The 26,808-nt window shown below is 34.8% G+C and overlaps 1 protein-coding gene and 1 long non-coding RNA gene across 2 annotated transcripts; one reads left to right on the forward strand and one right to left on the reverse strand.

Moving 5' to 3' along the window:
• The first annotated feature begins 1,795 nt into the window (after positions 1-1,795).
• Positions 1,796-19,125, forward strand: LOC127844737 (programmed cell death protein 5-like). Its single transcript, XM_052375189.1, has 5 exons — positions 1,796-1,886; positions 9,548-9,656; positions 11,405-11,496; positions 17,192-17,263; positions 18,770-19,125. Exons 1-5 carry the CDS (start codon positions 1,821-1,823, stop codon positions 18,809-18,811), a joined length of 381 nt encoding a protein of 126 aa, XP_052231149.1. The 5' UTR covers positions 1,796-1,820; the 3' UTR covers positions 18,812-19,125.
• Positions 19,126-25,512: 6,387 nt separating this feature from the next.
• Positions 25,513-26,655, reverse strand: LOC127844740 (uncharacterized). The gene is made up of 2 exons (XR_008032881.1): positions 26,434-26,655; positions 25,513-26,143 (listed from the first exon to the last, which is right to left on the reverse strand). It is a non-coding gene; the product is annotated as an uncharacterized LOC127844740 (long non-coding RNA).
• Positions 26,656-26,808: the final 153 nt, after the last annotated feature.

Genomic DNA, 26,808 nt, shown 5'->3' on the forward strand with positions numbered 1-26,808 from the left:
GTATTGAATTCTTATTATAAACAATTAGTTGGTCCTTTATTTAAGGCAAGTGACCGATTGCCCAAACAGTACAAAACAGCAAGACTTGTTCACAGTTTGAAACATTTGTTATTTTAAATCAAATTACCATATATTAAATATGTATGCATTATATTTAAATAAGCAATCTTATAGGCAAAATAGCACTTCATACTAAATCTAATTCGAAAATATGTTTATTCATAATCATCAAAATAAACAAGGAAATTAATGAAACGTTGGACCGACTTTTTAACAATAATTTAGCAAAAAAGTGTATAAACAAACCTCTTAATACAAAAGCTTGCGTGATGTAGTGGCAGACGCTCGAGCAATTTTCTCTCATTGTTAGTTTATATAGCAAGGCAGTATAAGTGTTATTAATCACGGACTGCATCTTCATGTTCCTCTTTAGAGGTCTTAATTAAGTTTTAATAAATCTTTGAATTTTCAAAGTTATCAACTGTCTTATTGCGAATACAATGTTGTGATTTATGGTACAACAAACCCATTTAAACGTTTGCATGGTTCTGAGCATAATGTTCTTTTATAAGATATTAAAAGAATTTGCCGATAAACAACAGCAGCTCATCGTCACAACTTTTATTTTTTCTACTCACAAATTAAAGCTGTGACTTGCATTCGAGCGACTGTAAAAAGGTGATGGATTTGTTTTCACATATCAAATTAGAACACATACAGTTACAGCCAGTGAATGAGAGTATATGTAAAAGGAATTGTCCGCCCTGCGTTCATCTGTTATATTATCTGGTTCAAACATAAATTGTTTGGTAAAGTCATTTAATGTCGTTCTACTGTAAAAAACGATTTAATGTTATTTTAGGAATATTTATATCCACGAAACTAAAATTAACATAAAAATTAATGTCATGTGCAGGAAGAGCAAGAACCTAGTCCATATTGTATTTTTACAGCTTTATTGCCCTATTTTTCTCTGAATCGGATATTTTGGTCCGTGTTTCATACAGTCCAAGGATTGGATGCTATAGTAAAGACTCAGCCATTGAAATGTTAATAACTATAAAATGTATTCTCACTGATAGCGCTTTTGGGATATAAGTCACTTTATAGGAAAATCACTGTAGATTAAATATGTTTGTGATGATAAGACATGATGCCAACCTAAAAGTTTTTTTTCACATGTTTATTTGATTGTAAAACAGCATACATGTACGCTAAGATCATATTATGTTTGACTTTATACCTTTAAATTTTAGATATATATCGATGTCAAGTTTTTGTTTGAGTTAGGGTTATTTAATTTACATTAAAGTTATGATATTTGTGAGATAACAGTAATACTGAACATTTAACATGCTCTAAAATAACCATTATATGCATCTTTTGACGATTTACAAACCTGAAAATTATAAAGCGTTGCAACGTGAAACGATTGAATTATTTGGAGTGTTCTGTTGTTGTCGTTATATTTTGTGATCCTACAAGGATTTCTCATAAAAAGTATAAAATACATCTTTCATTGTATGAGTACGGATGGTCGAGTTGTCTAATCGGTAGACTATTCAATCCAAGGCCCCAGAGGTCAGTGGTTCGAGGGTTATTTTTTTCTTTCTTAAATTGTATTTTTGTTGTTGTTTTTTTTTCACTGGAACTTTTTAGACCCAATGTTAACATTTATCAATATAAAGCATTTAATGACAAATTTAAATACATGCCAAAATATGTGAAAAGGCCCCTTTAATAATCTTCTTTTCAATTTGACCTTAATCATTTTTATGCATTATTAGGTTAGTGTATTGTAATCTGCATTCTCTAACATCATGGCTGACGACGATCTAGAAGCTATTCGAGCTAAACGAATGGCCGAATTACAGGGGCAAATGGGGGTATCAATTGTTTATTAACCGCATCAACTATGAAACTTTAAAATTTAAAAAGAACTGAATACTGAAACGCAGACATGGATGATGAAGTTATTTTGTTATCATAATATTATTTGTGCATATATATTTCGGATATGAATATATTTCGGATACAAGCAACCATGACATATCTAATCATTTTTATATTGAAATTAATTGTATAATTATACAATAGAGTAAACTCAAGAACTAATACTCTTATATTTCTTAAAAGGAAAGAACATAAATCGATATTAAATGATCTTCAATCTAATATACTGTGCCCCAGATAATTTTTGGGGAAATATGGTTTTCCTTGATTTACCTTGATTTACCTTGATCTTCGGGCCGTAATATTAGACAACGTCTATAGTGGCCCCTCTTCTTTAAAATGTTATACGCGACATAGTGCGCTACACAGTTGATTTAAATTTTTTCTTATTCCAGTTCTCTTTGTTCAAATTCGATTTGAACACATTCAGGGATGTTGCAGAGACAGTTTCTTCTGAAAGGGCATTCCACATGTTCACTGTCCTAGCTCCAAATGAATTTAGCTTTACATTATGATGACACTTTTTTTTGATGAATTTTAGGTGATGACCTCTCAAATCCCCTTGAGCCAAGTTAAATATATTGCTCCATTTTAGGTCGTCCAATCCGTAAATAGACTTATACAGAGTAATCATATCACTCCTATCTCTTCGGTACTCCAGAGTTGGTAGACCAAGGAATTTTAATCTTTCTTCATATGGGAGGGTAGAACATGCAGGAACCAGTCGTGTAGCTCTCCTCTGAACATCCTCAATCTTTTTAATGTCCTTTTTAAGATATGGCGACCAAACATTTGATCCATATTCAAGAATAGGCCTAACTAATTGATTTATAGAGAGGAAGCAACATTTCCGTTTCCATGTATTCGAAAGATCTGTGAATAAGTCCTAGTACTCTCTGTGCCTTAGAAGTAATGTTTGATATGTGCTCTCCAAAATGTAAATTTTCATTGAAAGTCACTCCAAGGTCCTTCTCAGATTGTGCTGAGTCCAGGTGTATGAAATTTCCATCTTTATAGAGCATTGAATACCTATGCCTTTCATTAGTAGATCCTATATGCATGACTTTGCATTTTTTGGCATTGAAAGAAAGCTTCCATTTCGAACTCCAGTCACACAGGTTGTCCAGATCTTGCTGCAATTCATCACATTGAGTAGTGGTATTAACATTTGAGTAAATCTTGGTATCATCCGCAAAAATTTTGACTATTCCATTGACAACATCTGGCAGGTCATTTATAAAGCAAAGAAAAAGGACAGGACCCAGAACGCTTCCTTGTGGAACTCCGCTTATGACTTTAGACCAAATGGAGTTGCTGGGCCTATCCTTACACATTGAGATCGTGCTGTTAGAAAATTCTCAATCCAATTTAGGGTAACACCATGCACACCCAGACAATTTAGTTTAAATAAAAGTCTATCATGTGCCACGCTGTCAAAGGCTTTGCTGAAATCTAGATAAATAACATCTATAGGGGATCCTTCATCAACACTTTCAGCCCATCTGTCGAGAATTTCCAGTAATTGAATATTACATGAACGTTTAGGACGAAAACCATACTGATTGTCCGAAAGTAGGTTCATATTTAACAAGTATGACATTAATTTATCCCGGATGATTTTTTCACAAAGTTTACACACAACAGATGTCAAACTCACAGGTCTATAATTCGATGGTTCTTTCTTATTACCAGATTTAAATATTGGTGCTACAGTAGCCTTCTTCCAATCATCTGGTAATTTTCCTTTTATGAGTGATTCCCTAAATATCATATGCAGAGGTTTTAAAATGTGTCCTTGTGTTTCAAATAAAACCTTTGGATGAAGACCATCTGGACCAGGTGATTTATCAGGTTTTAAGGTTTTCAACACTTTTTGAACATCACTAATGGATATCTCAAAATCACTCATAGAAAACGGTATGTCATTTGGCACTTTCTCATTAAATGCTTCACTTCTTACAAACACACTACTAAAAAAAGAATTCATGACTTCTGCTTTCTCAAAATTTGACTTTGCTTCTGAACCGTCTGCTTTTTTATGATACTTATGCTGTCTCTCGTTTTCCTCTTAGAATTCACATACTTCCAGAACGATTTGTTGTTTAATTTTATTTCCTTGGCGATTTTCCTTTCATAGTCTCTTTTAGCGTCCTTAACAGTGGATGAACACTCATTTCTGGTTAAGGCATAGACAGCATAGTTCTCCCTGTTTCTCGAATATTTGTACCGCTTCCACGCTTTATTTTTCTTTAAAAATGCTTTCTTGCATTTTTTGTTGAACCAAAGGGGGTTTCTCTTGTGTTTATCATTCCGTTTTCTCTTAGGTACATATTTATTGACAAGATCATTAAGCGAGATCTTAAAAAAATACCACATTTCATCAATATCCTTATCTTTCATAATGTCCCAGTCTATTTGAGCTAATTCTCTGTTGATAGCGTCATAATCCCCTTTATAGAACTGATAACTTTCCGAAACTTCCTCTCCTGTGTAGTAAAGGGCTAATTGAAAGTTCAAAACAGAATGGTCACTTAAACCAATGGGTGGTTGAATGCTTAAAGAATCCTGGTCAATCATGGTCTCTTCGTTTGTGAAAACAAGATCCAAACAACTTGGAGTTTGACCCTCTCGATTTCTAGTGAAAGTCTTGATATGTTGATGTAAATAATTATCCAAAGAGCAATCCAAGAATCTCGTTCCAGAGGCATTGATTGCGTAATTACTGTTGCAGTTTTCCCAATCTATATCCTTGTAATTGAAATCACCCAATAACATGTAATGACTGTAGTTAAGTGCACAGGACTGGGTTATAAGCTTTAAAAGTCTCTCATTATTGGCCTCGGTAGATGATGGGTTACGATAAATCACTCCAATAAGTATCTTATCATCGTCTTTCAGGATTATTTCACACCACACATTTTCATCAAAATTTATGTCTTCAAACAAGTCAATCTTTGTAGCCTTAAGGTTTTTTCTCTATAACAATATGACACCACGCTTACCATTATGATTAGGCATGAAAATATTATAATTTAAAAATGACAAGTTATTAATATTATATTTGTCATAACTGACCTTCGGAAATACTTCACATAGTCCAACAATATCCGGATTTTCAGTTGCAAGATACGCCTCAAATTCTGCGAGTTTATTACTCAAAGTGTCAACATTAGAAAAACAAACCTTCAATCCATGATGAAAGTTCATGAAATTGTTTGTTTGTGGATTCAATATATCTGACTGAACAGACTTTAAACTTTTAACAGGGTAACATTTGGAACTGTTAACAATAACATTTAACTTATTTACAGGAACTTGACTATTTAATCATTTTTGATGGTTCCCCGCATCAGGTACTGCATCCGGAGGAACAACTCTCGTCTGCTCCACAATTTTATCCCGACGGATAACCCACATTTGTCCCGGGTACTCTTTTCTTTTTCCTCCAAAAGTTTCCTTAAATTTGCGTTGTGTTCCCTCTGTTTCTGAGTAAGGTCTCTCCCGATACCAACATTCGATAGTTTACCCAACCCGTTTAGTTTTAAAGCATTCCTAAGGATCTCACCTCTCTTTCCTCTGTTTTCAATTCTCACCCTTATTGGACGTATTCTGGAGCCATTTTCTGTAACTCGGCCCAATCTGGTTATGTTAGCCAATTGTGAACGTTCCAACTCAATGTTCAAACTATCCAACACTTCACCAATCAAAATGGCATCACTCTCCTTTGAGTTACCTCCCTTAACCTCTTCCACATTAAAGAAAATCATATTGCTTACCCTTGATTCCTCTTCCTGCTTGTCCATTATCATTTCACTAACCTCACTAATCATAGCTAGCATGCCATTTTTTATCTCCGAAACATCCTTCATAAGATCATGAAACTCTGATGACTGGGTGTCCATTTTGTTATTAAACTCCTTCATACCATTGTTCAACTTCTTTACCTCATCCTCAAGTTGGTCTTGTCTTTTAGAGACTAAGGTGAGCATTTTAAACAACTTAAGTGAAGCACCTCTACAACCCTTGCAGTACCACTGTATGCTATCGTCAGACTTGACCAGAAATTTGTAATCCTCTAATGTGACACGCTGGCAGTTAATATGAAACCATTTTTCACAGACACAACACACTAAAGCTTTATCCTCAGATCCCACGTCTTTCTTACACTCATCACAAATGTTGAGGTTTGATTTCCGCGGGGGCATTTTGTGATCTCACGAGGCTCCACAAAAAAAGTCAAAATATGCCTAGCACACAAAAAATATATTCCTTAAAACTATCAAAAATGATAATCCACTTATTTAAGCACAACACTGACACATTTTAATTATGATTTCACCGCAATGTTAATGGATAATTTTGAAAAACATTTTAAATTATTTCACTCTCATAAAAAGTTCTACTTTTTTCCACCCATTGAACTAGAAAAATAGGGTGATTCCATATCTTTAATAGGGTGAAATAAGTTTTTATTGCTGTTGAAACTGCACATTTTTATTGATTTGATGAAACTTTTAACTGTATTGATTAAAATGTAAATGATAAAATGAAACTAAGTTAACAAACTGATGTTAACAGACATCTTAAATCCTTGTTATTGTCAAACACATCTACAGTACATGTTCAATCTATTGCTTACTATTCTATTTTTTGAGAAAAGTTTCATGATTATCTGATTTGAAGTCAAAACAATTGCAGACATGTTTCAACCTTAATTTGAGAAACCAAGAGTACACCCATCTTTACAAATACACCCATAATAAGCGCCAGATTATGTCAGATTGAAAACGTTGGTGTTTATAATGTAGTCAGACCTTTTATGAACTCAGGAATTCAGTCCAAAGAATGTTTGAATAACTTTGATTGTTTGCCTCCATCATTCAGGCGCTTACTTTTAAACTTTCTACTGAATGTATGTGTCACCGCGGTTCTTTAATAATTTCTTCAGAAAAAATACTGAAAACTAAGCCAATCGTTTTCAACCGAGGCCCTTGTATTTTACGCATCACATTTAATGGATTTGCATCATAGTTTAAATGGATGAGGGTTCAATAAGCTATGTTAGCGTTTCCGATCGCCAAAATCGCCAAAGGCGATTGAATCTTTCAGCTGGCGATTAAAGTTTAAAATGTGAATGAAAATGGCGATTGCAAAAAACCTTGATATTTCTCCATAAGTATATAATATTGCCTACTTTTAAAGAGAACTTGGTACCAATTTGCACATGCAATCGCAATAAAAGCTCCAGGTGGTAATAGACAGTCCACTGATAAGAGATAACCGGATGCCCGTATCGTATATTCAAGCCACATAACACAGTTATGTATGCTGACAGATACATCACGGGTAACTTTCCAGTCACCAAACTGTGATATTTAACGACCAATCGGTTACGAGAATGTTTATGGAGGCGGAGTTATATAGCGATTATTATTTTTGATTGACGTCTGTCGCAGAGCAAGCGTTTATCGCAGGTTTATTAACAATGAATCACAGTTGTAGCATTAATAGGTGATATAAAACCGGTAAATAAAGCAGTACATTAAAGGCGGTTTCGGGCATCATCATCACAGCTATTTACCGTACTGTAAACAATCATTAATTATGAGAAGTTAATTGCAATTGGTGAGCAGTGTTAAATTACTTACGGCGAGTAAGTTGTGAAAAACAAAAACCGTTAATAATTTGATGCGGTAACAAAATAAATCCAGTGCATGTATATTTTATCATGTCTTTTTGTAGAACTGATTTACACCGTTTTTCTACAGCCACGTGATAATAACTATTCACTATGCATTAATACCGGTATGCCATGTAAAACCCGTGTTATAAGAAAGAGCGCGAAATTATTGCTGTCGTCTGCAATGCCAAGTTCTACGCATGCAAAGCATGCTTTTTAAAAACAGACGATGTGTGACTAAATATAGCCTAGCCGCTCAGTTCATGCAGTATTTAAGACTTACAAATTTACCGGTGCGTTTGAATAAATTATATATTGCAACTATGGAAAAATATGTCAATTCAAGAATACATTGCAGTAAATGTATTTTTCAATAATCAAGAAGCACCAGACTACAGCAAAAATTATTGGGAGAAGGGGGGGGCGAATAGGAGTTACGCAAGACCCACCCAATCAAAGACCGGGGCATATCTGAAAGTTCTTTCATTGTATACCGTTTATGCCAGTGCATGAAAATAAATATAAATGAAAAATAAAAAAAAAACATGAAATTATTTGATTTCAGGTAACAAATAATTTATTTAAATGTGACTTAATTGATAATTTAATACAGTCATTGTTGATACCTATAGATTCATGATATGATTATGTCGTTCATTGAGCAAATAAGGTTATAATGTGGGTCGTCATCGTAGTGCTGAAATTTGGCTACTATTTTTTTTTCCTTAGCGCCAACCTAGAATAAGCATATGTTATATTTTTTGCATTTCTAAACATTTGAATTGGGTGTAATGCACAGATACACAGCTTATTTGTGGCACTACATATGTTTTGGTGACCATAGGTTTTTTGGGGAAAAAATATTCATTCCTAAAAGGTAGATTATAAGTTCTATTTGTGCACACAGTTGTTGAAACTGGTTAACTATTGTGCAAAATATTTATTATCAAATCAGTTACTTACTTCTTTGGTAAAAATAGAGTTTTTACGATATTTACTTTAAGTTTTTGTACACTCTTAATGTTAGGGACAACACCATTTTGAGCCAAACAATTATTTTTATGCCCCCTTTTGAAGAAAAGGGGTTATATAGTTTTGGCACTGTCCGTCAGTTTGTTTGTCAGTCTGTCACACTTTTCGTGTCCGCTCTCTAATTCAAATAGTTTTCATCGGATCTTTACTAAACTTGGTCAGAAGTTGTATCTAGACAATATCTAGGTCAAGTTCGAATATGGGTCATGCCGGGTCAAAAACTAGGTCACGGGGGTCACTTAGTGCATTTCAAGGATTTAGCATGGTGTCTGCTCTCTAATTGAAGAAGTTTTCATCTGATCTTTACCAAACTTGATCAGAAGTTGTATCAAGACAATATCTAGGTCAAGTTCGAATATGGGTCATGCCAGGTCAAAAACTAGGTAACGGGGTCACTTAGTGCATTTCAAGAATTTAGCATGGTGTCCGCTCTCTAGTTTATGTGGCTTTCTGATTTGTTTTGATATTCTAAGACATTTTTATGCCCCCGAAGGAGGGCATATAGTGATCAAACTGTCCGTCACACTTTGCGTTTAGATTTCGAAAAATGCTCATAACTTCTATGTCCCTTCAGATAGCAATTTCATATTTGGCATGCATGTGTAAATGGAAGAGGCCTTTCCATATCGAAAAAAGCTCATAACTTCTACCAAGCGTTTATAGGGCATAAGTCATCTTATGGTGACAGCCCTTGTTTGTGACAAAATTTTAGGACATGGTTTCGTCCAACAGCTCGAAGTGAAACAATACATGTTTATAAAAGTAAGTTATGCTCTAACATGTGGTATTTTACAAGCCCTGGGTACATTTAAGCAGAACCCAAACCAACAATTACCAATTGAGCCATAGTAATAGGATGAGATTGTCTGGCTTGAATTTTAGGGACCAGGTGGTGGATCAAACCAGGAGCAGGAGCAGAGACAGAAGCAAATGGAGGAAATGAAGCATGGAATCCTCAGTCAAGTCCTTGACCAGTCTGCACGCACCCGATGTAATCAGAACTTCAGATTTTTGATATCCAATATTCACATTGACAATTCAAAAATAACGTTCTGAATTACAAACTTATATATCCATCTTGTCAATTAAGCATACAGTATAATGACACAATAGTATAATAGATTAGTTTATCTTAATTTTGTTAATGTGTTGTAAAGCTCACCTGTATACAAATTGCTTATGATGAGCTTTTGTACACATTGTTGGTTGTTAGTTGTTCAACAGCTTTTTATTAAAACAATATCTCCTACAAAACTTCTGGGCAGATTTTCACCAATCTTCATAAAATGAATGTTAATCAAGTTGTTGAAATCTTTCTGGTTCGCTGCATATGTAGGTCCCTAGAGCTAAAAACATTTTAACATGAAAACTTTCCTCTGAAATATGGTACATGGTTTAATACTTGCTGTGTAACTTCATATAGTAATTCTCAATAAATTGTGTACAAATCATTGCCTGGGGTCAAATCTTGGGGTCAAGTTTGTTTAAATCATAACTCTGGGGTCAAATTTGACCCCACCCTAAGGGTTACTTGTTTTCCTTATTATGTACATGGTGAAATAACAAAAAAAAATTTTTTTCTCTTAAACTGCTGGACCAAAACGTTAACATCATGTAATTGTCATCAACGTGTACCTATAGGTTTTTAAAATGGTTCTCCTGAGGTCAAAGTTAGTCCTTTATTTGGATGTAGGGGTAAAATGTTTTACAAAAAATTATATAACTTAATGACTTATTAAACACATCTATGAAACCGTAAAGCAAACAGCTATGATACATGTAATTGGAAGGTGACATTTGATTGTGGTCCTTAACCCTTTCCCTCTCAGAAGCAAAGTGAAAATGGCTATGGGCAAACAGCATAAAACCAGAACAGCGTGTGATTAACTTGCAGTCTGTTCAGGTTTTCTGCTCTTTGCTAGTCATTAGTATCTAAGGGTTGGAAATGAAGTCTTTAAAACTTGAATCTAGTAAGAAAGGTCTTCAATTTAATAAAACTTTCTAAGGTACTACAAATGCATCAAAATACATATCAAAGTGATAAAGGGTTAAAATTCTTTCAATCATACCCTTAGGTTTGAAACAGGTGAGCAATCTTGGGCAATCTTTGTCCTTTTGTGTTTGTGCTGTTAAGTTTTTTTTCCCCGTGCCTTTAGTGAATCCATGTAATGTAAGCCTTTCTTTATCACAGTTGCTAACCCTAGTGATCTGTATTAGAGAATGGTTCTTGGTTGGCCATCTACTTAAGTAACCAGGCCACATATTTGAATTGTTATAGACTTTATTTCTAGCTACAATATAAAATAGTTATAAATAAGTGTGTATTAGTTTGGAAAAAATAATGCCTTAATTATTCTGCCCAAGATCATCCATTAAAATTATATTTGACAGCAATATTTTAAATGAATGTATAGTGCTAGTATTAATTTATACAGCAGTGTTACCGTAATGCAGAGAAGCAGTTTTGATTTATATTGCAGTGTTACCGTAATGCAGAGAAGCAGTTTTGATTTATACAGCAGTGTTACTATATTGCAGAGAAGCAGTTTTGATTTATACAGCAGTGTTACCATATTGCAGAGAAGCAGTTTTGATTTATACAGCAGTGTTACCGTAATGCAGCGAAGCATACCCTGAGAATTAATCAATCCCAATTACAAAAACAGAAAGACTGATAGCAATCTGGATGTGTGTGAATAATACCCTTTGACTAATGAAACACCTCCTTATTTCTTGCAGTAAACACTATTGCTGTGGCAAAGCCAGATAAGGCCAAGATGGTGGAGAGCATGCTGATCCAAATGGCACAGTCTGGACAGATACAGGGAAAGGTATGTCAGACAGTGCTTTGATATACCCGTAGTTTCATGTTTGTGCAAGTATTTGCAAATCTTTGTTGGGTAAACTGTAGACATTCCTAAAATTGATAAAATGCCTTAAAGGGATCTTTTCACACTTTGGTAAATTGACAAAATTGAAAAAAGTTGTTTCAGATTCGTAAGTTTTCTTTTTAGTTATGATATTTGTGAGGAAACAGTAATACTGAACATTAACCATGCTCTAATATAGCCATTGTATGCATCTTTTGACGATTTTAAAACCTAAAAATTATAAAGCGTTGCAACGCGAAACGATTGAATAATTTGGAGAGTTCTGTTTTTGTCGTTAAATTTTATGAAACTACGAAGATTGCTTATATAAGGTATAAAATACGTCAAGAATGTGTACTCGGGGGAATAGCTCAGTAGGCTAAAGCGTTTTTACTTCAGGACTCTGGCAGGACTCCAGGGGTCACTGGTTCGAAAACCTGCTCCGGGCAATGTTCTTTTCCTTTTTAGCCGGATTTTTTTCGAAAAAATCTCGGCTTATAGATTGATGTTGTCGGGCGGGCGGGGGGGCGGGCGGGCGGGCGGGCGGGGTGGCGGCGTGCTCGAAAATGTTAAAGTTCTTATTTCATGGTATAACTTTGGTATGCTTGGACCTAGAGTCTTCAAACTTGACATGAAGGTTGGCCAGGATTAACAGATGACCACTGGTCATTTCAAGGTCATTCATTTGAAGGTCAAGGTCACTGTGACCTTCAATATAAAAAATGTTAAAGTTGTTATAACTTTGGTATGCTTGGACCTAGAGTCTTGAAACTTGACATGAAGGTTGGCCATAACTAGTTAGTAACCACTGGTCATTTCAAGGTCATTCATTTGAAGGCCAAGGTCACTGTGACCTTGAATGTAAAAATGTTAAAGTTCTTATTTCATGGTATAACTTTGGTATGCTTGGACCTAGAGTCTTCAAACTTGACATGAAGGTTGGCCAGGATTAACAGATGACCACTGGTCATTTCAAGGTCATTCATTTGAAGGTGAAGGTCACTGTGACCTTCAATATAAAAATGTTAAAGTTGTTATAACTTTGGTATGCTTGGACCTAGAGTCTTGAAACTTGACATGAAGGTTGGCCAGAACTAGTAAGTAACCACTGGACATTTCAAGGTCATTCAAAAGCAAAACAATAAATAGTATTATTTCATCTAAGTTTATTTTCTTACATTTGATAATGAAATTGATGGAAACTTCAAACAATATGTTACTAATTTGCTAATAAAAAAATTGAGATCAAACTTTCCTAATTGTCAATTCAAGTTCATATTTGTGACCTTAAATGTTATTGTTGTTCATGTATATGCGTGCATTCAAAACATAACACAAGGTTTGCTCATGCCTTGAAAAGTACTTACATTTCATTTTGACCTTTGAACAATATTTCAGTAATTTAAGTATTGCATTGACAAAAACACGAAAGGTACTTTCCTGTCATTTAAATAAAAAATCCGGCTTCAATGCGGTCATCTCCGACCGCGGAACTCTTGTTTTAATTTTTTTCTTGATTTTTTACTGGAGCTTTTATGATCCAATGTTTACATTTATCAATATAAAGCATTTAATGAATAAGTTAAAAAAATGCCAAAATCTGTGAAAAGGCCCCTTTAAATCTCTAGATATGTTGTGTTGAGGTTTACATTTAAATGTTTTAAGTAAGTTTATATTACTGAAATGGTTAATTTTATTGTGCTATTTTGTATGCAGGTACCATCGTATTTCTTGGAGATAAATTTTAATGAAATTTTAGCAAAGTGCATTAGTTATGATTTCCCATAATAGCTTTGTGAAATGACATGCAGGGATATGCTACATGTACTCTTTTTTTCACAGAAACAATATTTTACTTCTTTTCAACTTTTATATTGAGAAAGTTCTAAAATTCTCTTTATATCTTTTAAATAGTTTGAAATGCTGTGGTTATGGTAGCTTCGCAATTTAGTGTTAATTCAACACTTCTTTGTTTTGGTTTTGTTTATCAGTGTTTCTTTTTGTTCAAATTTGATGCCCAAACGGGACTCTAAAATTCCAAATTGAAGGTTTCAACATTTAGTTCTTATCCAGCCCTGTAGGTTAAACATCAGTAAATATTATATTGAACACACTTTTATTCTCACTTTTGAAGCATTTGTTACAACAAAAACACACACACTTATTTCAAAATGTTATTCAAAACACCACAGTTTTTCCCCACTTATTATAAAAGGGATCTTTTCACGCTTTGGTAAATTGACAAAATTAAAAAAAGTTGTTTCAGATTCGCAAATTTTCGTTTTAGTTATGATATTTGTGAGGAAACAGTAATACAAAATGTACTGAACATTTACCATGGTCTAATATAGCCATTATATGCATCTTTTGACGATTTTAAAACCTAAAAATTATAAAGCGTTGCAACGCGAAACGATTGAATAATTTGGAGAGTTCTGTTTTTGTCGTTTAATTTTGTGAAACTACGAAGATTGCTTATATTAGGTACAAAATATATCAAGTATGTGTAATCGGCGGAATAGCTCAGTAGGCTAAAGCGTTTTTACTTCAGGACTCTGGCAGGACTCCAAGGGTCACTGGTTTGAAACCTGGTCCGGGCAATGTTCTTTTCCTTTTTTCAATTTTATTCTTGATTTTTTACTGGAGCTTTTACGATCCAATGTTTACATTTATCGATATAAAGCATTTAATGAATAAGTTAAAAAATGCCAAAATCTGTGAAAAGGCCCCTTTAAGGTCATAATATACTTAATAGTTTCCCTATATAATTCTATGTAAAGCAACAACTTTGAGCGAAAATAAATGCAACATTTTGCACATAGAGACCCCCATAACCATACCTTTTCTTAAAGGCCATTCTAAGCGGAATTGATTTATGCAATAAAAAAGATAGGACTGGTCATCTTCAATCCAAGAAACAACTTGACACTAATCAATATCGACTGTTTTTGCAACTTTTTTTCTGTCCGTTTCTTAGTGGAATGTAACCTTTTTCAGTGCATGCTTTACTTTAGTCTCCAAGTTTATCATATTTCAGGGATTCGGTCGTGAACATCTATTTATGCCCTACCATTATCTCGGAAAGATAAAAGCCGAAGAATAGTTTAAAGTGTAAAACATGCTTTCGAGTCAACTATGATATTTTTTTAGAGAGAACAGCCCTACATAAAACAATTATTTAGTATACTGTAACCTTAAGGGACCCAAAACATTCCCAAAATGGTGAAAAAAAGCACTGTTTATAGTGTGTTTTTTTATGCCCTCATTGAGTTGGAGGCTTGAAGCATTGCGCATGTACATCTGTCTGTACATTGGTACATCTTGAAGCTTGTGTTTTGAACCTGTTTTTCTATGAAACCCAGATAGTGCCATCTTTAATCTAGCCCTTCTTTCATCAAGGGCGACACACGACACATGAATCGATACACAATATTTTGCCCTACACACAAATCAACACGCGATATTTTGCGCTATATACGAAGCAACGCCCAAGAATGTTCCACAAAATATCGCCCTTGTGTAGGTAGCCCATAAGGCGATTTATTTTGGTAAATATCTTGTGTCGCTTCGTGTATTGGCAAATGATCATGTGTCTCTTCGTGTATCGTGACACACCACACACAAAGCAATACTTGATATTTGCGCAATACACAAACGACATGCCATATTTGTACTGTAAAAATATTGCTGTAATAATATCGCCTGTAGACTATTGCGTTTTAAAAAATTCAGGGGAGACAAAAAGGGGATATTTTAAGGTCATCAAGCATGAAATTACTGTAACACCGTTTAAAAATGCGAGAGTCCACAGGGATTATTATTACAGCGATATTTGAACAGTACAAATATTGTGCGTCGCTTCGTGTATTGCGCAATTTATTGAGAATCGCTTCGTTTGTGGCGGTCTGAAATTAGACAGCCATACACGAGATTCAGATAATATGGGATGTATTTGAATAATAAAATATTGTGTATGGCGTCGTGTGTCGCACAAAATATCGTGTGTTGCTTCATGTTTTGTGTGTCGCTCTTTGAATGGGAGACACAATATTTTATGCGATACTCAAAGTGACACACAACACTTTTCGCGATACACGAAGCAACACGCGATATTAAGCACAATATATTGCCTTTTGGGCTACCTTCACTAAGGCGATATTTTGTTGTACATTCTCGCACACCGCTTCATGTATCGCGCAAAATATCGTGTGTCCCATCGTGTGTCGCGTAAAATATCGTGTATCACCTCTAGGTCGTGTGTCGCCGTTGATGAAAGAAGGGCTTGATTATAGATGGCACTATCCGAATTCTGTAGTTTTTAACTACTGGGTGGATCTGGCTCTAACTTTCACAGTTGAATGACCTAAATATGTACATCATGGTCATGAAGAAAGGGCACCCACAATTTCTGACTGAATGATATCTCTTTGTCTGTCTTTCCACTGTGGATTATATAGTCACCTGAAGCTTGCGTTTTCAAGTTCTCTCTTACTACCGTATGGATATTGATAAAAAAATTACAGTAAAAAGACCTTAATGTGTTGATGCACATAAATAAAGGGATTCTAGCTGCAAAGAGTTATGGAAGAATTATGGGCGTATTTATATGTTTATCCACTGAAGAATTTATTGTCTCAAAATTTTGTGTTTTCAACTTCTGTTTAAGTATGTGTTGATATGCCCAATTGTTTACAGTAATGTGACCTTTTTGTGTAGATGATTGTTTAAAAGATATTTTGTGTTTTTAACTTCTGTTTAAGTATGTGTTGATTTAGTTTATAGCGGATTTTGTCTGTGTCCTTACATTTGTTTTTGGGGCATCAGGGTCACATTCTAGTATATGGTTGTAATTCTCAACAATTGTGATACTGTTTATTGTCCCCTACCGGTGAAACCAGAGGGGACTTATGGTTTGCACTCAGTCTGTCTGTCAGTCAGTCAGTCCGTCACACTTTTCTGGATCCTGCGATAACTTTAAAAGTTCTTAATATTTTTTCATGAAACTTGAAACATGGATAGATGGCAATATGGAGATTATGCACGTCATTTCATTTTTTTGCCTACGTCAAAAATTCTGGTTGCTATGGCAACAACCTTTTTTTTTTTTTTTCTTTTTACTCACAATGGTGGAGTTTCACACCGGTAGGGGACTATATTGCTTGGCAATCTCTTGTTTAAATGGTTACTTTTTAACTAATAAGATAAAATAACAAAATGTCTTGAAATACAGTTGAAATACAGTTGATGCATGTTTGATAAATAGACATTTTGACAGTTGATGATTGTTTCGTTCTGTCAGTATTTAGGTAAATGTCCAGTGATATAAGGAGACAAAAGTCTATTGTATATGAAACTCTTGTCTAGGTGATACAAAGTTTTTGGTAAAGTAATGAATTTAACATTAAGAAGTATAATATAGTCGCGTTCTGAGAAAACTGGGCATAATGCATGTGCATAAATGTGCGTAAATCCGCCTAAATTGGATTTTTGCCAAGAAGAGACTTCATTAAAACAAAAAATGTCATGAAAGCGTAATGTAGTCCCTGATTAGCCTGTGTGGACTGAACAGACTAATCTGGGACAACACTTTACGCACATGCATTAAGCCCAGTTTTCTCAGAAAGTGACTCTTGCAACCTGTTGTTGTATATTGCAGCTGAATGAGACACAGTTAAAAGGTTTGCTAGAGCGTGTCAGTGAGAGAACACAGAAAACCACAACTGTAAAGGTAAAACATACAGTTGCTTTTAATTTATGATAATATTTTACTGGTAGAAAGGTCAGAGATATCTTGAAACACTTGTTCTTGTCCAATATATTTGAGTCTGATCAATATTAGGTGGATGATAACTTAGAATTTAAGTAATTGAAGTTTCTGAAAAAAAAAATTAATAAGTAAAATAATGAATTTAAAATTTAAAATTGAATTCAACTATAATAAAAAGAGTAAGCTTGTCAATTAATTTTTTATATATGTTGATTGTCAGTTATTTTGTTAATCATGTAGTTATTTAACCGTTCCCCCCATAAGAAGCAAACTGTAAATGGCTTTTGCAACCAGCATATAAACCAAAACAGCCTGCGAGTAACTCGCAGTCTGTTCAGGCTTTATGCTGTTTGCTGCTCATCAGTATGTAAGGGTTGAAAATGAAGCCTTTGACACTTGAATCTAGTAAGAAAGGTCTTAAGTTATATTTAACTCTTTAAGGACTAACAAATGCGTCAAAACATCTAAGTGGTAAAGGATTAAAAATGGTGCATGTTGATCAACAAAACTTAGAAATGATGTATCCTGTTTTATTCAGTATTATGGCAAGTTTGTTGCCTCATTCTGAGAAAATTGGGCTTAATTCATGTGCTTAACTCTTTCCCACTTAGATACATATGTTCACACATTTGTAGTCCCTTAGAAAGTTATATTAAATTAAAGACCTTTCTTACTAGATTCAAGTTTAAAATGTTTCATTTCAAACGTTAAGTTACTGATGAGCTGCAAACAGCATAAAACCTGAATGTTTTATGCTGGTTGCAAAAGCCATTTTCACTTGGCTTCTTATGGGGGAAAGGCTTAAAGCTTTTCGTCCAAGAAAAGCATGTGCATCCACTTCAACTGGATTTTGGTTTAGAAGAGACTTTCTTTAAACGAAAATTCCATAAAGGCAGAAAGAGTCATCCCTGATAAGCTTGTGCAGACTTCACAGGCTAATCTGGGATGACACTTTATGCACATAAATTAAGCCCTGTTTTCCCAGAACAAGGCTAATATTTTAACCCTTTGCATGCTGGGAAATTTGTCGTCTGCTAAAATGTCTTCTGCTTAATTTCTAAAATTAGCATTTTCTTCGATTTTTTTCAAAGAATACTATCAGAATAGCAAACAGTTTGGATCCTGATGAGACGCCACATTCTGTGGCGTCTCCTCTGGATCCAAACTGTTTGCAAAGGCCTTTAAAATCCGGTTCCAATGCTAAAAGGGTTAAACTACAAAGTTTAATGTACAAGCCATTTGCAGTCAGTGTTACTAGGAAGTTGCATTGTGAACATAATAAATGAAAAGGGTAATATAGCAGAACAAACTCGTGAACAAACGTGAATGTTTCTTGATGAAAAAGCTGTAAAATCAGCAAAATCTGTAACAGTAACAGTCATTGCAGTGAATAATGTTTGCAGTTCATTAGGTAATAAAGTATATTTTATTCTTTTATTTTTATATCAACCAGTTTTTCCTTTCCAGTTTGATAGACGTAGAGCAGCATTGGATAGTGATTCCGACTGACAAAATATCATTTAAAACATTTCCCGTCAGTTTTAACCCATCCTAGCTGTTTCTTGTGTGCTTGACATGCCGGTAATAATGAAAGTTGACCAGATAGTGCTATAGCTGTTACTAAAAAACAAAATGTGCATACGTCCCTGTGGCTTACCCAGAAGAAAAGAGGTGAACTGAAGGAGGTTGATGGTGTGGGACAGACAATAAAGTTTATACCTCTTATTGAGTGAAAAATAAACTAGACGATTATTTAGAAAATAATATTTCTGCAAAAATGTTTACATAGAACTGGAGTATATGTCCAAATAAAGTGATTGAAGCAATTTTGTCATGCAAGTAATTGTTGTAAGATTTTACAGTGCTTTGTAATAGTAAAATCAATATTAAAATTATAGATACATGGACTAATACTGCCGAATTTTATTTCAAAATTTCAGCGTCAACATGTTTCATTGAATTGTATCCATGTATTTATTACTGTTTGTTGTCATTGTATTTTGATCTGCTAGCATTTAAGTTATATTTATGTCAGTAAGTTAACAATTACAACACTTGCAAGTGTGTTTCGTAATAAATTATAATAAGTGCATCATTTATTCTTTAAAATGATTGTATAACCTATTGAAAGTGTGGTTTCTCCCAATGTTTTGTATTTTCACAAGAAAATATCATGTATATATAAGTTTTGTATTAAGCAGGATGCTTCAGATTTTTTAGTCTTAGATGCATCTTTAAGTTTAAAGATTTAAATTGTGATAAATTTATTTTAGCTTACCTGTGCGCAAAGTTTAAAATGTGAGATATTGTGATCAGCCTATGTCTGTCTTCCTGCACCTTTAGCTCATAATGAAACTTCTAAGAATGTAAACTGTAAAAATATATATAGGCTGAGCTTTAATCTGGGTTCCTTGACTGTGTCCTTAAAATATATCAATATGTCAAATCTCTGTTGGCCGTGGGGTAATGGATAAGGTGTCTGTCTAGCAATCGGGAGGTCACGGGTTCGATCCCCACTCGGGGAGTGTTCTCTAGATCTTCCCCAAACACACCAAGTACTGGTTATAGGCCCAGGAAACGGACTCCCCCGCTTCTATAAGTCTGAGGCTTTCAATGCAATCGAGCTAAAACAAATAGCTTAAAACTAAATCTTAGAAATACCTTGTTATCTAGGGGCCTTATTTTTGACCTAATCTTCCTGAAACTTGGTCAGAATGTTAATGTTGACATGATATTGCCAAAGTTTGAATCTGGGTAAGGGTCTACCAAAAACTAGGATATCAGGTCAGATCTGAGGAAAACCTTGTTTCCCCGCTCGAAACCACAATTATTGCACAATCTATATTGTTTATCTTGAAAATTTCTTGACTGAGCTCCAATCTCTTGTACTTGTGTTCAATAATTTATCTGATCAAATCATTTAAAAAAAATGTTACTACTATAGACGCCACATTTATAATACTGAATCTTTATAAAACTAGCCTAAATCATGTGTATTAAAAATTAGGTCTCCTGGTCAATACATTTTGAACTTAGGTGAGCACTTTTGGGTTGTCATGGCCCTCTAAGAATGAATAACCAACTGCTTTAATTGAAACCATATGCAATATGTTAGCTAGAGATATACTGTACAATTTATGATAACAACCGTCTAAATGTAGTAATAAATAAAGTTGGCTTGTTGTTTTAAACTATGCCATTACTGTGTGCTTCTCAGCAATATGTTCAGTTATTCCTTCTTTCAATATTGAGTATTTCCTATTGCCTGTTCTCTCATTTATACAAAAAAGTATGGAAAGTTAATGGGCTGTTGCTTATGATACAAACACACACAACATTTTATGAAGCTTATATGATATGTTTCTTTTGTGTAACGAGTTTATTTAATCTTCCTTAATAGGCTTTGATCTAGTTGCAACATTACCTAACATTGAATCACTGGAATTTACCTTTAAATAAAGGTAGACACTGTGAGAGCTAACCCTAATATATAGCTGATAAAGGTTTGGCCAAACACTGACCCAAAACTTCCCCAAAACTAGTCTCTTCGTCTTCCTATACACATGTTGATTTCATTTTTAGCTCCACTGGCCAAAGGCCAGCGGGGCTTATGTCATGGTCCTGTGTCCGTCGTGTGTGCGTGTGTGCGTGCGTGCATTAACTTTTTCTTTAAACATCTTCTTCTCCTAAACTACTGGTCCAATTCTGATGAAATTTCTCAGGAATGTTCATGTGTCGAACCTCTTTCAAATTTGTTCAAATTATGCCCCTGTGGTCAAATTTGACCCTGCCCCAGGGGGTCAAAAAATTGAAAATTTGCTTATATAAGGCCTATTTTGTGCAAACTTTAAAAATCTTCTTGTCCATAACCATTGGGCCTAGGGCTACCAAATTTAGTATGTAGTGACATCTTATAGTCCTCTACCAAGTTTGTTCAAATTATGCCCCTGGGGTCAAATTTGACCCTGCCCCGGGGGGTAAAAAAATGCAAATTTGCTTATATAAGGCCTATTTTGTGCAAACTTTAAAATTCTTCTTGTCCATAACCATTGGGCCTAGGGATACCAAATTTGCTATGTAGTGACATCTTATAGTCCTCTACCAAGTTTGTTCATATTATGCCCCTGGGGTTAAATTTGACCCTGCCCCGTGGGGGGTCAAAAAATTGAAAATTTGCTTATATAAGGCCTATTTTGTGCAAACTTTAAAAATCTTCTTGTCCATAACCATTGGGCGTAGGGCTACCAAATTTAGTATGTAGTGACATCTTATAGTCCTCTACCAAGTTTGTTCAAATTATGCCCCTGGGGTCAAATTTGACCCTGCCCCGGGGGGTCAAAAAATTGAAAATTTGCTTATATAAGGCCTATTTTGTGCAAACTTTAAAAATCTTCTTGTCCATAACCATTGGGCCTAGGGCTACCAAATTTACTATGTAGTGACATCTTATAGTCCTCTACCAAGTTTGTTCAAATTATGCCCCTGGGGTTAAATTTGACCCTGCCCCGGGGGGTCAAAAAATTGAAAATTTGCTTATATAAGGCCTATTTTGTGCAAACTTTAAACATCTTTTTCCTAAACTACTGGTCCAATTCTGATGATATTTCTCAGGAATGTTCATGTGGTGAACCTCTTTCAAATTTGTTCAAATTATGCCCCTGGGGTCAAATTTGACCCTGCCCCAGGGGGTCAAAAAATTGAAAATTTGCTTATATAAGGCCTATTTTGTGCAAACTTTAAAAATCTTCTTGTCCATAACCATTGGGCCTAGGGCTACCAAATTTAGTATGTAGTGACATCTTATAGTCCTCTACAGAGTTTGTTCAAATTATGCCCCTGGGATCAAATTTGACCCTGCCCCGGGGGGTCAAAAAAAATGAAAATTTGCTTATACAAGGCCTATTTTGTGCAAACTTTAAAAATCTTCTTGTCCATAACCATTGGGCCTAGGGCTACCAAATTTGCTATGTAGTGACATCTTATAGTCCTCTACCAAGTTTGTTCAAATTTAGCCCCTGGGATCAAATTTGACCGTTCCCCAGGGGTCACAAAATTGAACATATGCTTATATTGGGCCCATTTTGTGCAAACTATACAAATCTTGTCCATAACCATTGGGCCTATTTCTACCAAATTCGGTAGGTAGTGACATCTAATAGTTCTCTACTTAGTTTGTTCAAATTATGCCCCAGGGAACAAAGTTGACCTTGTCCCAGGGGTCACAAAAATGAACATATGCTTAAATAAGGCTTATTGTGTGCAAACTTTAAAAATCTTGTTGTTCATAATTATTGAGCCTAGGGCTACTAAATTTGGTATGTAGTGATGTCTAATAGTCCTCTACCAAATTTGTTCAAATTATTCCCCTGGGCTCAAATTTGACCCGGCCCCGGGGCTCACAAAACTGAACATGTGACGTTTACCAGTGGAGATTACTGCGGCCGTTTGGCTGTGACCAACAACAACATCAACATCTTGAAAACATGAGATAAAACCCTGTCATTTAGTGCCATTTTAGGTCAGATGGTGACTGCTTACAAAGGCGTTGAAGTAAGAACATGTGTTATGAATGTTTTTCTTACAAATTGAAAAAAGTCGGGTTTTATTTAAATATGTCGAAAGTGACCATATATCCGGATGAAAATATTTTGTATGACATGTTAATTTCATGTCTTTTTTGTAGTGTTTAAACCAGTTTAATAATATATTATTGATTATAAAAACACAACTTCCATGAACATAATTATTTCAAGAAAAGTCAATATATGATACTGCACGGTAAGCTCAAACTTTGTATCCAAGAGAAGGTTTTGAAATTAATGAAGTGCAATGTTCTTAACTATCATATATGCTGCTTTTGAATAACTAATGATTCATTGTTCCATTTGTGAATCGTGACTCATGAATTGTGGATATGATTGTAAATTGCTCAACAATCCATATATATTTCTGACCATTTTATAATTTTCTTAATATAAGTTATGAATTGATCTTAGAAGTCAAATGTATTACTTAATTAAATACATTTATAAATATAAAGAAATAATCTTTAGATTATCATAATATTCTCAGGCCTTTTGGTCTTTGGGATGTGTGGGTTGATGAGCAATTTCTCCTTTTATCACAATGATTTCTACCCTACCTGATCATTTCCTTCATATTCCATTTTAATTTAATTGACGTCTGCAACCTCTTTCAAATTGGGAAAGTCCAAAATGTGTCGTTAGGTAAAGGGTAAAGGCATTTTGATTCCTATGGGTCTTGTGAATCTGTTTCAAATCAAATGTGTAGATTTGATCTTCAGCATCTAAAAATATGTGACATAGAAAGAACGCCAATATCTTTTGGAGAGATAAATGTACCTACGTTATAAGCAAAGGACCTGTGCAACAATTCCCGGGCTTTTAAGTCTGTTTAGTTAACACGGTAGTACCTATTTCCTTATATAAAAATGCTCACCCTTCCAACTTTAAACCCCCAGTGGGACGAGGGATAGAAAGAGAAAGTCACATGCTTGAGTACATTTCAACCCATGCGCATTGCACGTTTTTTTGCAAAGAAAAAACAGTGGAGCGATTCAGGGCCATCATGGCCCTCTTGTTAAAATATGGCTTTAAAAGCAGTATTTTATGAAAATTTGTTCTGGGTGCGTGCACATTATTCCCTTACCGGTACTAGTTTCATACTGTGGGTTAAAGATTCAATTACTTTTTATGTCCCCCACCACTATAGTGGGGGATATATTGTTTTTGCCCTGTCTGTTGGTTGGTCTGTTGGTTTGTGCCAACTTTAACATTTTGCAATAACCTTTGCTATATTGAAGATAGCAACTTCATATTTGGCATGCATGTGTATCTCATGGAGCTGCACATTTTGAGTGGTAAAAGGTCAAGGTCATCCTTCAAGGTCAAAGGTCAAAAAAACTAAGTCAAAGCGGCGCAGAAGGGGACAAAGTGTTTCTGACAAACACATTTCTTGTTTACCACTATAATCCAAGTAAACTGGTTGGTATTGTATGTGTTTATGCTTGTGTGGGTTTGGGTGTAAGAGACCTTGGTACCCGGCTCATCATTTTTTGAAATGGAAATTCAAAATAAAATGGCAAAATGATCATCTAATCAAGATGACAAGTCGTGTGCAACAATCATGTTGCTTGTTACAGGTCAAGGTTAAATGTCAAGAGCACTTCTTCAAATTGCTTATAACTCCTGCATTTTAGGATTTCAAAATTAATTGAGACAAATATTCATAATATCTGGAGGTTGTGAGGCATGAGACGACCATGTTAGTTAAGTCAAGGTCAAGATCAGTCAATTAAAGGTCAAGGTCACAGTGGGCACTTGAAAGTTTGTACATAGTCTTTGTAAGGTATTAGTGATAGTAATGTTTCTGAGACTGTCAGTTCTATTTCCTTATCAGAGGGGGTAATCATGTGATAGTCAAGATGGCAAGTCCATGCCCAGACAGTTAATTTTCGCTATTTTATACCCTTATTGCTTGTGTTTATTTTTTAAATGACGCTCACTTTCCAGCCATTATAGTAAAAAGGTGATAAGCGTTTATTTCGTATTTAAATTCGCTTTTTATCTCTACTTTACTCCCCGCAAATTTTCTTAGTTGAGCCCTAATTAGGTCATCCTGCTAAGAAAATTCGCACCAAGTAAAGTCTAGATATAGTGAATATAATCATGAAATAAACGCCAGTAACTTTCTTGCTAATACGGCTGGAAAGTGAGCGGAATTTAAAAACTTAATACAAGTAATAAAGGGTATACAATGTCGAAAAATACCTGCCTCAGCATGGACGGCGCCATCTTGATCATCACGTGATTACCCCCTCTGCATTGGAAAACTTTTAAAAATAATTTTAAGACAATTTTTACACATCAACTCATATGCTTGCTTAAAGGTCAATGCTACACATGTGAAATAGGTTTTATTTGCAGCAACAGTTACTATGGACAGGTACTCACTCATTTATGTGTCCAGTGAAATTTAGCAAGGCATTAAAGTCATTTGGACACATTTCAAGCTTGTAATTATGTTTTGTTTTAACGTGTATGCATTTTTTCTTCTTTCAGTTAGAAGGCATGGTCTTTTGCTGTTTGCAATCACAGCAAGAGGTTTAATCTTTTGTAAATTGTTGAAATTAAACCTTGGTATGAAGATTCAATTATAAACAAAATGTTTACAAACAACAGAGCAATGAATACTCTACACATTTATTCAACTACTTTTAAATATTGTATCAAAAAGAAATCTATGGTAGAAGAAATTATATATATGACTAAATACTGTTCAATTAATGTGAAATATAACTAGATTTGTATGAATTCACCTTTTAATTGCAATGAAAAAGTACAATATCATGGGTGAAGCTGAAGATAAGAAAAAAAATAGAGAAAAAGATGAACTTGTGTTTAACAATAAATTGTAAAATTATACATAATTTTCATGATCTTTAAGAATCTCTTTTGAAATATGAATGCATATATACAACATAGATTGAAATATTTGCACTTGAATTTAAATAAACTATGTTGACATACAGAAAATTGGGCCTAAATGAGGGTTACAAAATAAAAGACCTGAAATGATATGTAAAACAAGGGCTGTTTGTAAAACATGCATCCCCCCATATGGGCTGTCAGTTGTAGTGACAGCCATTGTGTGAATACGTTTTTTGTCACTGTGACCTTGACCTTTGACCTAGTGACCTGAAAATCAATAGGGGTCATCTGCCAGTCATGATCAATGTACCTATGAAGTTTCATGATCCTAGGCCTAATTATTCTTGAGTTATCATCCGGAAACCATTTTACTGTTTTGAGTCACTGTGACCTTGACCTTTGACCTAGTGACCTGAAAATTATTAGGGGTCATCTGCCAGTCATGATCAATCTACCTATAAAGTTTCATGATCCTAGGAGTAAGCCTTTTTGAGTTTTCATCCGGAAACCATTTTATTATTTCGAGTCACTGTGACCTTGACCTTTGACCTAGTGACCTGAAAATCAATAGGGGTCATCTTTCAGTCATTATCAATGTACCTATGAAGTTTCATGATCCTAGGCGTAAGCATTCTTGAGTTATCATCCGGAAACCATTTTACTGTTTCCAGTCACTGTGACCTTGACCTTTGACCTAGTGACCTGAAATTCAATAGGGGTCATCTGCCAGTCATGATCAATGTTCCTATGAAGTTTCATGATCCTAGGCATAAGCATTCTTGAGTTATCATCCGGAAACCATTTTACTGTTTCGAGTCACTGTGACCTTGACCTTTGACCTACTGACCTGAAAATCAATAGGGGTCATCTGCCAGTCATGATCAATGTACCTATGAAGTTTCATGATCCCTAAGGCCTAAGCATTCTTGAGTTATCATAAGGAAAACATTTTACGATTTCGAGTCACTGTGACCTTGACCTTTGACCTGAAAATCAATAGGGGTCATCTGCCAGTCATGATCAATGTACCTATGAAGTTTAATGATCGTAGGCCTA

The sequence above is a fragment of the Dreissena polymorpha genome, chromosome 9, assembly GCF_020536995.1.
Source record: "Dreissena polymorpha isolate Duluth1 chromosome 9, UMN_Dpol_1.0, whole genome shotgun sequence".
Classification (NCBI taxonomy): domain Eukaryota; kingdom Metazoa; phylum Mollusca; class Bivalvia; order Myida; family Dreissenidae; genus Dreissena; species Dreissena polymorpha.

Coding starts and splice junctions, on each gene's coding strand:
- LOC127844737 (XM_052375189.1), top strand. CDS start 1,821: ATGGCTGACGACGATCTAGAAGCTATTCGAGCTAAACGAATGGCCGAA. Junction 9,657..11,404: donor CCAGTCTGCACGCACCCGAT/GTAATCAGAACT, acceptor TATTTCTTGCAG/TAAACACTATTGCTGTGGCA. Junction 11,497..17,191: donor CTGGACAGATACAGGGAAAG/GTATGTCAGACA, acceptor TGTATATTGCAG/CTGAATGAGACACAGTTAAA.